The sequence below is a fragment of the Chaetodon trifascialis genome, chromosome 8 (assembly GCF_039877785.1).
Source record: "Chaetodon trifascialis isolate fChaTrf1 chromosome 8, fChaTrf1.hap1, whole genome shotgun sequence".
Lineage (NCBI taxonomy): Eukaryota > Metazoa > Chordata > Actinopteri > Chaetodontiformes > Chaetodontidae > Chaetodon > Chaetodon trifascialis.
Window position 1 is genome coordinate 10,667,921 of NC_092063.1, and position 13,267 is coordinate 10,681,187.

Genomic DNA, 13,267 nt, shown 5'->3' on the forward strand with positions numbered 1-13,267 from the left:
TAAGTGCTCTTGCTGATTTACAGTGTAATCTTGTACGTGTTTGTGGACTTCAGAGTGAAGTTTTTTTGCTCTGAGTATGTGTGTGTGTATGTGTGCGCACTGAGACTCAGAGTGGAAGTCTGCCAGGGCTTAGGGCTTGGCTGAGAGAACGCCTCAAACCAGTTTACTCTGGTTGTGTAGTGGAGAAGTCTGGGGGCGGGACAAGGACCTCTTAAAGCTGCAGACCATGTGTATATCTGCCTCTGTCTCTCTTTGTGTATGTGTGTCCTTTTTGTGTTTGTACATCTGCATTAATGTGTGTGTTTATGCAGCGTTTGGACTAGCATGTTCCACACCGCAGATTGCAGTACATAGTGGAGCCATATTCGCCTCATTGTATTGACGCTGACATCTCACTTTTTTTTCTGGATTTTACATGAGAATTTGAATCTGTTTACTCTATGTGTGTGTGCGCACAAGTGGGTGGGTGAGTTTTTGGCCCGACCTTAAATAATTTTCCCCGCATTTCACTTTTAAGGACAGGAAGAACAGGGGTGAAGAGTGCAAGATAGAATAGATTACACGAATTAAGAGTCTGCCCGAAGCGGAGTCGTTCGTGCTTCATTGCAGGATGACAAAAATGACTGTTGTGCTCGGTCACATTTTTTTTCCAGAATGCCGGATGCCAAAGCACACTGTTTGGGCTCACTGTGCATGTGTATGTGTTTGTGAATGTGTGTGTATGTATGCTGCTACTTCAAGTGGGCAGTAAACAAGGTTTAAGCTGAGGGTGGACTGCTCAGCATGGGGTGTACTGAGCAGGAAGGGAGGAACGAGCATCTCTCTCTCCCTCTGCACAAGCTGTGCAGAAACACATCACAAACCCCTTTACTCTAGAGGCTCTTATTATATCCTCATGTACATATACATGCTGCATATTCACACATACATGAACAGTATGTTGTTTATGATTTACTGTACATATATAATCATGTATGTGTCTGTGCTGTGGCGACTTGTTTTGTAGAATTTGTTCGCTGCATCATCCAAATTTCTCCGAACATCACTGTTGATATTTTTGGGGGCTACAGAGATTTGTAGTTTCCTCTGGGGACAAGGAAAGGCTTTTTCTTCCAAAATAAGTTTCCATTACTCAGTCAAAATAAACTTTTTTTCCTTTTTTAGCAGAGTATGGCTGAAGTGTGATTTGTTCAAACATATCCTGGGTTCAAGGTGAAGACACAAGAGCACCGGTGATAACATACACCTGACTTTTTCCTGTGTGGTCAATCTCTATTTGTATGTTTTACAGGAAGCCCTCAGGTCATGCTGATAAGGAGGTGATGGCCGCCACCGTCCTGACCTCACTGTCCACATCCCCTTTGGTGCTCTACCCTTCCTCTGCACCCACAGGTAACACCACTGCCCCAGCGTCAGCTGCATTCTACCTAGAACATACCTGCAGTGGAAACTGCTCCAACAAATACTTACTCATCCACTGTTTTAAACAAATCAAGGGAGGCTGCAGAGCCCGGCTTTGATTCTGGCGCCCATTCCAGCACTGCTCCCCACCATCTTTCCCTCCCTCACAGGCCATGAAAAACAGCAAACTAAAAGCAGCTACACTTAGCAGCAGTTAGCGACCACTTATGGCTGTTGTAGCTGTCATATGTCACAGACCTGTATGAGCGCAGCCTCCATGAGAATGCAGCCGGCGAGGCTTTCATTGTACAGCCCTGCCTGGTCATCTGATTAGCATTCAGTCTATAAGGAACAAACGACTCAAAACAGACAAGAACTACGACTAACCAACCAATGAACACTTGGTCAACTAAGATTCATCTCATCAACTACCGGTTTGGTCGACTCGATGTTAGTTTACCCCGACACAGTATTCTCTGTATCTGTATTCATCTGATGGAATGTAGTCTTATAGTATTGTTAGCACTGTTCCCTTATCTTTGTATACATGCATACTTAACAAAGCCCAGCCCTTACTGCCAACTGTTCAGCCTTGACTCTATCACCGCAGGTCATTTTGCTGTTTCCAGTGTTAGTGTGGTTGCCATCACCATGCCAACCTTGCCAGACGATCAAAGTCCAGTTGGCTTTTTTGTTGTTTTTAAGCGCAGCATTAAACCAAGACTGCTGTTTTTGTTCTCAGTAAGGCAACATGTAGCAGTCGATATCAGCTGACACTGCTGTGCCAGTTGGGATAACAAGAAATAAATCAATAGCAGCGTCAGTTTTGATTGTACAATTCAGCAGTAGACCAGTAGATCTTGTCAGATGATGCTGTGGGTTTGGGAGGAGCTAAGATCAAGTGTTGCACAGAGAGGATGGGAGTTGATATCTTTGATTTATGACAGTCTGGTCAAGCTTCATAAAAGCGTCAGCGTGTGCGTTCAAATTAGGAGTTTGGGTAGATGCTCCATTATGTAGCCCAACTCTCTGCACCACTCACTTTTTGTGAAGTACACTATTTCCCTATATTGTATATTGAGTTTAAATAGGATGATCTGTGCTGTGATTTCTTTCTGTCCTACAGCAGTGACACATGGGCCTGAGTAATATAATACAGTAATCCTTATACACAAATACTGTATAGTATGTTATATATTCATATGAACTGGGATTCAGCTCCTTACTTTTCTATAGGAAATAGTTATTGGTTGATGTAAGTTAATCCCCAACATGCATGATAATAATCTTTGCTCTATGTTGGGGTTTAGGTTTAGTTATTTACTATGTTTTGCCACAGTGAAAGTCAGATTATGATTGTCTTATAGGTTAAGTATTATTGGATTGGCCAAAAGGCCAAAGTGTATAGAAAGGTTTTTGGGCCAAGACTTAGAGAAATATTATAGTACCTTGTCCAGGAAATTAAAGCCGTGTTGGGCTTAATGGGCAGAATTCAGTATAGCTAAATGAAAAATGTTAGGACGGGAAAGTATCTTACTAAAGATATTAACAACATTAGAATTTATGCATCAAGCAGGCTGTTATGGTTTAGGGCTTTTGAGAGATTTTGCATTTTCATTTCCATTACAGAGTGAGGATTTGGGTCAGGATGGTTCTGCATACAGCCTTAACACTATGCTGCCAATATTGTTTTATTTCAGGCCTTTTAAAATAGTGCACACTTACACTCAGGTTCACATTTGGCTGTCTTTCCTCCTGTCTTCAGATATGAAACAGTCTTCTTTTTAGCCATGTCTTGCTATTAATTTGAAGTTAACTGTGTGTATTCTTTAAACTGCAGTCCCAGAGCCAGCCAACAGGGCTTGGAAAGAGGTGCTGTCAGCCAGCTACAGCAGTTCCACCAGTGGCAACTGGAGCTGGGATGCCAGCGACCAATCAGTGCCCTCCACACCGTCCCCACCTCTCTCCAACGATACCAACAAGAACTTCCTGCTGTCATCCCAGGGCGATGATGTCAGTGAGGATGTCACAGAAAGCTCACACTTCATGTTTGAGGACCCCATACCTCGAAAGCGAAAGGTAAAGGTGGATGATCATGTCCCGCTGCAAGATGCAGGAGGAGATCATGGGGAATTTTGCAATGCAACCAATATATTAGAGCAGGGGGAGGGGACATTTATCCTGTCAAGGGCCATTTCAATTTTTATAACATCCTTCAGGGGCCATACTAAATTATTGAACACATATATCATACTAACCTCTAAAATGGCTGGAACCGCCTCTCTTTGGCGAGGCGTCTGATGTCAGATGGTAGTGATGATGATGCTACTTGCAGCTGGTTTTCCAGGTGTGGGTCAGCCAGTCTCGAGCAGAACTGAGTCTTTGTAAGAGTTTTGAAAAGAGCTTCTCTCAGTCATATGTTGATGTTTTGTACCTTAGTGATGTGGTGTTGCAGGTTGTCAGGCGCGTCAGCTGGCTCCACATTAAATGTTCTAGCAAGTATGTTAAATTCCTTGAGTTTACTTTTCATGTCCTGAAACCTCTCGCCAATGGCCTGAAGGCGTTTTGCGCACTCACTCACTCACTTTGGATGTCATAGCATGCTCTCGTTGTTATGCTAATAATTGCTTTTTTGTATATATAAATTGACCCGTGGGCCGGATCAAACAGTCTTGCATATGGCCCGGAGGTCGGAGGTTCCCCTCCCCTGTATTAGAGAATAAAGCCGTTTACACATTTTCTGCATGTAATATCCCGTAGAACCGTGCAGTTTAAAAGCCTTAGACATAAGGCCTGTCACTTTCTGCTTGTCTGGTTGATGCATTATGTCCTCTCTTTCACTTCTATCCCTCCCTCCCCCTTTTTTTTAATAACACAAATGCCAGTAGTAGATAGTCTAAGTGTTTTCACTGTCAAGAAGCTTTGCATCCCTTTTTCAGTCTCTTCAGGGGGAGGGAGTGAAGGAGATGACCAGCAGGAAGTAACAAAAGGTTCAAGGGATGCGCAAAAACAAGGACAGTCCAATGTAGAGAGAGCATAAGAGGAGAAACTAATCACAATATTTCCTCTAGCCATACAGTGACAGTGGAGAGCTCATATACTGCACAATACGTGGGTGTTTGCAGTTCAACCTCCTTGGAGTGGGGCACCGGTGAAGACTGCTGAGCTGCCGAATATATAAAACCATAAAGACTCCAAGGACGACGCTGCAGAGACCCATGCCATACCATAGATAAGCAGACAGGAAATAAAGTAGGATGACACTGGGAGGAATATAGACACACAATCTGTGCAGAAGAGTGCTAAAATATGAGCTCACGTGCTCGCTAGCTTTGTATTGCAATATATCTGATCCCAACCCCAGAGGTCTAAACCTTCCATGAGCAACTGCCTCTTTGATAGCAGGGCTGTTTGATTTTGTGCAGGCAGTGGGTTAAGACGATTATTAGACATGGCAATCACTGGTCTTACTGTAGCAGTGTTAAGATGCAAGAAAAACGCTTAGGGAATTAAGTGATTTGTGATTGTTTGTGGGATTAAAGACTAGCTTTGCTGTGTCATTTTTATTAAGACGGTTATTTTAAACAGCAGGGTAGGGAACGTGCATATAGCCAGCACCGCCTAAGCAGTTTAATGGCTTGTTGTTGTCAAATAGAGTGAAAGGAAGTGACTGTCGGTGAGAAATCGTTCCGAGGAATTGTAGTCCAACAGAGAGTTAACACAACCATTGACAAAAATCTGTTCTACTCTCACTTCTCAATCCGTCTTTCCTGCATCTTACCTCCTGCCCATCTTCTCTTGCCATTCTTTCTCCAGTGGCTGTTGAAAGGTATCAAGAGTACACACCCACTCTCTTTCATTAGCAGTGATGCAGGCCCCTGCCTGCTCATGGGACAGCTGCCAGGCCCTGATAGGTGAAAGAGAAAATGAACTGAAATAAGAACACCCACTCCATCTATCCAGTTAGTGTGGGTCTCATATAAAATCAGATTTGGGGACAATCAGATATGACTAGCATTGGCAAAAGTTTCATTTGATGATCAAAGGTTAAGAAGGGGTCAACGTGGTTTTCACAGGTGTGCTTGTGTACTTGTCTATGGGGAAGTGAGTGTTCATGTCTTGAATGATACGATAAGCAGTAAGGGCACCCACAGCCTGCACAGTAACACCAAACTATTTCTGGTAAGATGAATCAAAATAGTGCATTTATTCTGCTCATCAGTCTGTCAGTGAACATGAAAGTACTGTGATGTAGACAGAGAAAGGTACCGTTTCGTTGTTCTTTCTCTTTCTCTGCCTTTTTCTGTCTCTATTTCTCTTTACTCTCTATGTGTCTGAACTTGTCATGTATCGGGTTTCTGTTTTTTTAAGCTTGGTGCTCATAATCACCCTCTAATGAGGTGTAGTGTTTGGCCCCTTGCAGACTGGCACTCAGTCCCCCACCAAGGCCTTTCTATTGAGGCTGCCATTGAGATGCCCACAGAGGAACAGGACAGTGCATTGGGCATTAAACTATTTCCCAACAAATACTTATCACTGTTCTGTAGATAATATGTTCACTTTTATTGGAAAATTATTCACAGCCCAAGGGCTTTGAATGAAGGATAAAACATCTAAACCAAAGATAGATGTAATGGCATAAAATGCACGAATATCAACAACCATATCATCCCATCTGACTGTAAGACGCTATGTTGTACTCATAGTGACACTTGTAATTTGTCCAAATCAGCTGCCTACTGACTCATGGTGGTTTTTGTGGTGAACGCCTCTTTCAGAACTCCATGAAGGTGATGTTCAAGTGCTTGTGGAAGAACTGTGAAAAGGTCCTCAGCACCTCCTCAGGGATCCAGCGACACATCCGCACCGTCCACCTGGGGTGAGTGTGCCTGCCGTCACTCAAAACCAAACACACAGCACTCAGGGATTATTGAATGACTATTAGCTTTATTTTCCACATTTCTCATATAAGTGCTTTAAAAAGCTGTTATTGAAATCAGAATATTTTCAGCTCACCCCCTCCGCCCTTTCCTTAAATAAAAGTCTCACATGCTGCTTAGCGGTGTGTATTATGCATCCAGCCAGTTTTTGCCTGAGCTGAACCCCAACACACACCCACACACACATGCACTGCCACCAGGCAGTTTGATAATCTGTATGAGTCACATTGATGATCTTCATTGTGACACTGACAGTGTCTAAAAGTTTGTTTTTACTTGTATCCATTTTTCATTTTGTTTTATTCAGAATCAGTTATGTAAATGTGGACACTCGCACTGATGCTGTCTATTTGTTTCATAAAGCTGCAGGCTTTGTTTTTCACTTTAATCAAGACCTTCACTGTGTAGGTGTCGCTGAAGTAATCATCTGCAGCTTCACACGAGTAGTGTCAAACTCTGTGATTGAAATAATGTGGTAAGACAAGAATAGTGACACACATCAGACTTGTCGCAACTTGGATGCTGTCCAACTATCTGCCTTTATACCTGAGTAGCTGAGCTTGTGTATTACTGCTTCTTCACCATTGTGCCTTGTGCTTCTATTGTCCAAAAAAAGAAGAATGGAACTATTAACATTCCTCAGTCCTGACCAGTAATTTGTATCAGAATCAGAAATACTTCATTGATCCCTGAGGGGGATCTATACAGGGATATATATTTGTGTCACAGAGCTTCACTGAAGATTTGAGTGGGATTATAATAAGAGTCCTACTGTTAGTCCATGCTTTAGTCTAAAGTCATAATGTTTTTGAGGAAAGAGGCAACTGTCCTCACATTTGTTGTCATTTCATCACCAGCCTGTTTGTTTGAGGTCCTCTGCAGCACACTGGCTTTTACTGCCCCCTGCTGCTGGGAAGAGTAACCACTCCCTGCACTTTTTTTGTTTGTTTGTGGGAGTCAGTGGCACTTCAGCAGAATGGAACATCATAGGCAATGCCACTGGTGTCTTCCATGACCTAAATGTTTCTGAATGTATATAGAACCTGTTCATTGTTCTGTGCTTATCAAAAATGTGGAGAGTTTGTTTGTGCACCTTCAGCAAAATGGAAACTTCATTATTTAGTTTTTGCAGAACAAAACAAAATTATACATCATAAATAATGTGAAATGGAATAAGCATTGTTCTTCTTTTTTATGTGGAAATGTGAGAAATGTCAGTGTCAAACGACACAAAATAATGCACTAGATGACAAAGGGAATGTATCACAGGTTGATTCACTGGTGTCAAGCACAAGCAACAGTCTTTCAGAAACATTTCAAATACATAGCATAAAGCTTTTTCTGCAACCTAAACAAATGGGAAAACCTGATGTTCTTACTGTGCTGCCCAGGTAAACGTGATCAAAGGTATTGAAGACAGAGATGCCAATAATGCTGTATGCCGTGCATCAATAAAGCTGCTACCTGTAAGAGTAATTAGCAAGGACAAGATGAGGAGGGCTGCATTATAGCATCATTAACATTAGCTGCTTGACCCAAAATTTAAGTAGTCCAGTGCTGTTGATCTTCATCAAAGCTGAAACTGAAATTAAAATTAATGAATTCAGGAGAGTTTCTAAGTCGTCACTGTTCCTCCCCTGCAGCCGAAACTGCGACTCGGACTACAGCGATGGAGAGGAAGACTTTTACTACTCAGAGATTGAGGTCAACATGGACAGCCTAACAGAGGGCTTGTCCAGCCTCACACCCACTTCCCCCACCACGGCCGGTCCTCCGCCCGTCTTCCCTCCACCGCTCACCGACGTCCCTCACTCTGAACACATCAGTATGAACGGTTCTCAGAGCCACGCCCCGACACTGCTCAGTCAATCAGCTCCCTCCACGCTCTGCCACATCCGCACTGACCACGCCTACCAGGTAACTCACTTTAAACACACATGCACAATACTGAATTTAATTTCTCACAAATTGATGCCACTGAAAACGAGGCAACACACTGAGCAGTCAGCGTGTCTCCAAGCCACAAAGTTTCAGATTTCTATCATATGGAATCTGCAGAGGCAGTTTTTGAGATCAGTGTGGGAAAAAGAAAAGCTCTGAGGTCAGTTTGAATTACTTAACTCCTACATCAGTGTGGGAGTATGTATCAGGAGAGGAAGGAGAAAAAACCTTTCTTGCAAATATTATCATAAGGTCACATGAAGAATGAGATCTGAATATTTTTTAAGTCAAAAAGTTTCAGCCGTGAGATTTAATTATGCTTAAACTCCTCCTTGCAACACTTAATTTGAACTGCTTTGTAGCAACATTGGGTATCCATGCCCCCTCCCTCCTCTTCCCCTCGTCCTTCCTTCCTCTTCCTCCCCTTGTCCTTCTTCTTCTTTTTTTCCCTCTAACTGCAAATTCATGTGCACTCCTCACTTACATGCCCTCAGAGGTAAAAATGAAATGGTTTCAGCTGGAAGAACACATTCGGTTAAAGTATAAATCTTTAAAATATTCAATATTGAATTCGGTCCTTCGCAGTGGTTCGAGGTTGTATTGAGCTTTCAGTTGCCATGACAACACAAAATGCACATAAAAATAGACTTGCATTATGCATATGCAGCGAACAATGACCACTTCTCACGTTTCATTTTCCCTGTATTGCACTGTACTCACACTCTGTCTGTCATGCTCACGCTGTCTGTTTCGTGCTGCATCCTTCTTCCTTCAAGCACCTGCCAGAGTTGTTTAACGATAATCCTGAAACTCACACACTCACTGTCACAGTTTGCGTTTATGTAAAATACACAATTGTTGTGGTAGGCAGTTGCGGTTGTCTTGATGCATGATCAGAGCTGATATGAAGGCACATTTCGGATGCAGAAGTGGAGAAATGCCTTCCTTATATGATCTTTTTTCTCTCTGCTATCCTCCTGTCTTTTTCTGTCTGCACTTTCCCTGTCCCCTCTCCTTGCTGTGTCCTCTCCTGGCTATCACGGGGTGGTTGTCCATGTTCCAGGCCACTGCTCCAGTGAGTATCCCAGTGGGTCCTGAGCTGGCTGGGATAGGCAGTGGTAATGGAACCGGGCCTGGAATTGGGACTGGGAATGGCATCAGTGTATCGTGGCAGTCCCCTCCTGTCATTTTCAAAGGCGTCCCGGTGAGTGAGGCTATGTCTCACGCCTTTTTATCTTAATCTTAACTCCTGTCCTGCCTTGTAATTTTTGCCTGCTGTTTCCTTTTTTTAAGCTTTTTGTCGCTCTGGTTTTCTACTCTCCTTGCTTCTTAATACCATCCTCTTCAGGCTTTCAATAGTACGATCCATCCAAAGATGCTGTTCAAAGTGCTTCACACATAATTTAGATGAGAACGTATAAAATGTGCATGCAGGTGCAGCAGTAAGTATGTTACCAGCATTATAATATTTTTGTCTCATCACTTTTTATGTAAAATTTATGCAATTAAATAGAAATAAAAATAATCAAGTAAAAGACTGGGATTAAAGGCAATCAAACTACAACAAGAATGCAGGTAAAAGATTTAAAATGTACTCTCTTATGTCCTCAGAGCCTCTAGTAGGATGTTTCAAAGGCAGGGGCCATATTTGCTGAAGGCAGCATTGCCATGAATCAGAGTCTTGGCTCATGGGACAGCCAGGAGACAGCCGGAGGACCTGAGGGATCGAGGGGGCACATGTTGTATCTTAAAAGCACATCAGACGTCCTCAGGCACAGAACTGTTTAAAGATTTACAAACCAATAAAAGGATCTTAAAATCAATAATAAAACTGACAGGCAACCACTGTGGCCAGGGACACAAAGTGTAATGTGAGCTTTCCTGTTTGTAGATAAAACATGTACGGATGAATTTTACATGAATTGATTGGGGGGCAGCACACCAGAAATGATTACATCAAGATAGTGCAGCTAGCGATTGATGAAGTTGCAGATTCTCAACATTGGCCTTCGCGATATGAGCAGCTCCACCAAATGAACCTCCATTTGTTTGTGCCTCTCCTTCCACCACTGCCCTTTTCATTGGCCACCAAAGTACCACAAAACAGGCAAAGAGAATTGCAAGGTCAGGAAAGTGCTGGATGTTAGGCCTCAAAAATAGGGCTCCTTGTTTTCATGTTGGTCACAGCAATAATGACTGCAATTGCTTATATTTGGTGGTGGGTGCTGGAGTTAATAGGGAATGACACTATGTGATAATACAGTTGTGTGTACTAGTAACATTGTAATGCATTGTTATACTTTATTCTTACAGGACCAGAATTAAGGTTTTTATGTGTATTTGTCATCAACATGTAGAATGGAGTCGAGCTATGCTGGACCGATATCAGTACCCTTATGATGTCTTCCCACTTTTGCAGGGGCCTGTGACTCATGTTCGGACAGTTAGCGTCGGTGAGAAGCGGCAGCCGGCAGCCAGCACACACACCACTGTTAACAAGAACCATGCTTTAATAACACCAGCTCCTAAATCAACACCAGGAACCAGGTATGCAGCAGCAAGCATGTGTCTGTATGATTGTGGTTAGGAGTTTTAAAGGATGGGGCTAATTTTGCTCCAATTTTCTCTCGTGATGAACAATTACAGGACTAGGTTTAAGATAAAAACATTTTATCATGCTTTCTTTATTCTTTCATCTTCTTTTGTCCCCCGTATCACATTTGCTTGAAATGAACTGCTTTGCCTTTGTGACTATGGTGGTAGTTTGAGTGCAAATTAGAAACATTTACTGCAGTGAATCATGAGTGGTCAAGGACTGAAGCACGCTTAATTGAAGTCATTTTTCAAACAAAAATACCAAACATGTGCTGGTTTCAGCTCCTCAAATGTGAAGATTTGCTAGTTAGTTTTATATGATGGTGCACAGAATATCTTTACATTTTAGACTAGATGTCACTTTGGGCTCTGGGAACTTGTAAGCAGCATTTTTCACCACCAGTATTCTCTAATCAGTAATGAAATAATCATTAGTTAAAGTGGCCATGTGTTCAAACTAGTTGTAGGCCATCACATGCTGTGATAGTAGAAATGTGCAGGTTTTATTCCCTATTTATGAGTATTTTAACAATTCTAATCCATTTATAATGCAAAAAAGGAATCAATGTAACAGCAGGTAATCCAGTGATGCAGATCAGTTGCATTATGAGTAGAAATTATCCCAACCCTGTAATTTCAAAGAGAGTAATGATCAAATGTTATTACATCTCTGGCTCTGTGTTACAGTTTATTGTTGATGGAGTGTAAACTGAGGACACAGAGGCACTTGTGTCGTCATGTAAATGTTGAAATTTGGTTAAATAGCAGGAGCGAGCCACAGTAAGGACACTGTGCACCTTTTCATGGTGCTGAGACGTATCACATCAAATATTAGATCACAGAAAAAGGCAAATTAATTGCAGTCCATGGACCTCTTCAAAGAGGGCTTCCCTGTTTGAGTGACATTCATGTTGACCCAAAGGAAAGATGTGTACACATTTATGTGCCTTTGAGATCACTGCACATGTATGTGTGTCTTTATACCCATGTGGGCGTCTGGATGTCTGTGTGCATGTCCTTATGCTGTCACATCTGCTGTTACCAAGGAAACCCCGTGGGGAGGCGAAGAAGTGCCGAAAGGTGTACGGCATGGAGAAGAGAGACATGTGGTGCACAGCCTGTCGCTGGAAAAAAGCCTGTCAGAGATTCACCGACTAATCTGGTCCCCTTCCCGCGTGCGTGAGATGAGCTCTTCCTCGCTCGGAGCGACAGCTAGGTGGACTTTTCCACTGAAGAGACGGTGGGGGGGGGGGGGGGGGGTTCTTCACGACAAAGCTCTCAGTGCTACTTCCTCCAGCCCAGCAGGGGGATCACCTTCTCTCGTTTCCGTTTCCAAATACAAAGAGAAAATAAAACTGGTGGGTAAAAACAAAACAAAAAAATAAACAAAAAAAAAAATCACCAAGAAAAAAAACATACTTTCTGCAGGCGTGGAGACCTTTTCTAAGACTGAAACATTTTTCACTCTGTTTGACGAATGAGGAAAAACAAAACATTTAAATTGGATCCTGAACCTTTTGTTTTTCACTCGCCATTTTTCATGGCCTCAACTCAAGGCAACGTTTGAAGACTGCAGATAAGCTTTTTGGTATACGCTGTTGTTCAGTATAGGATCATCTTGTAATCTACTGTTCATGGGGTGGATCATGACTCTTTTTGGAAGTTCAAGGGTTGACGCCCAATTTGCTTGGTAAGACCTCTGTAGCATATCCTTTTTTTCATTGTCACTGTTTAAAATATTTCAAACCAACCAAAGGCAAAAAAAACAAAAGCCTGTTCACTTAATCCTGAATCCAGCATTACTGTCGTCTGCAGCCTTACTGGATACTGACTGTATGTTTCATTACATATCGTTCAGTATCTGCTACCTGTTCATTAAACAAATCCAACACAGCCAGCTATACTTCTTGTAATTTTGCAAAGATGCACAAAACCCTCAGACCAAGTGGTACAAAAAGTTTCCCCTTGACTTTCCAAAATATTTTTGAAAGATGTACACAATATATGAAATATCTTTCCCCCTCTTCTGTATTCTTGTACCCTAGAGATATGCACCTTGAAGAAATAGGTCGCCTTTTAGAGTATCACTGTAACCACAGCGTTCGTCTGAGAGAGTGGATCTGATTCTCATATAGAATTTATTTTCAGCGGTGACTTGCTGAAGCAACTCGCAGTTGCACTGTGCAATCAGCAGATTTTCTTGCTCCGTGGTTGTCATTGTTGATACGGCGAAATGAGGCAGAAAGGCTCCATTTTTTCCTTGTTCTCAATGTTCCGCCCTTTGAAACGTTAGCTTACAGTACGACTGATGTTGTGTACGTAGGTGAATAACAGAGATTGTAAATCAACAATCACTACCTGATGAGTCAGGCGTTCTAGTTTATTTCTCA

The 13,267-nt window shown here is 42.4% G+C and overlaps 1 protein-coding gene across 3 annotated transcripts in view; it reads left to right on the plus strand.

Moving 5' to 3' along the window:
- slc2a4rg (SLC2A4 regulator) overlaps positions 1–12,291 on the plus strand; it is a 31,852-nt gene extending 19,561 nt beyond the window's left edge. For 2 of the 3 annotated variants that reach the window (XM_070968147.1, XM_070968148.1), the window contains 7 exons: positions 1,292–1,392; positions 3,242–3,480; positions 6,180–6,280; positions 7,985–8,258; positions 9,346–9,486; positions 10,702–10,829; positions 11,924–12,291. In XM_070968147.1, coding sequence (XP_070824248.1) covers positions 1,292–1,392; positions 3,242–3,480; positions 6,180–6,280; positions 7,985–8,258; positions 9,346–9,486; positions 10,702–10,829; positions 11,924–12,035 — 1,096 coding nt within the window. In that variant the 3' untranslated portion in view covers positions 12,036–12,291. The remainder of the gene's footprint in view (positions 1–1,291; positions 1,393–3,241; positions 3,481–6,179; positions 6,281–7,984; positions 8,259–9,345; positions 9,487–10,701; positions 10,830–11,923) is intronic. The other variant, XM_070968149.1, reaches the window with a different exon arrangement.
- Positions 12,292–13,267: the final 976 nt, after the last annotated feature.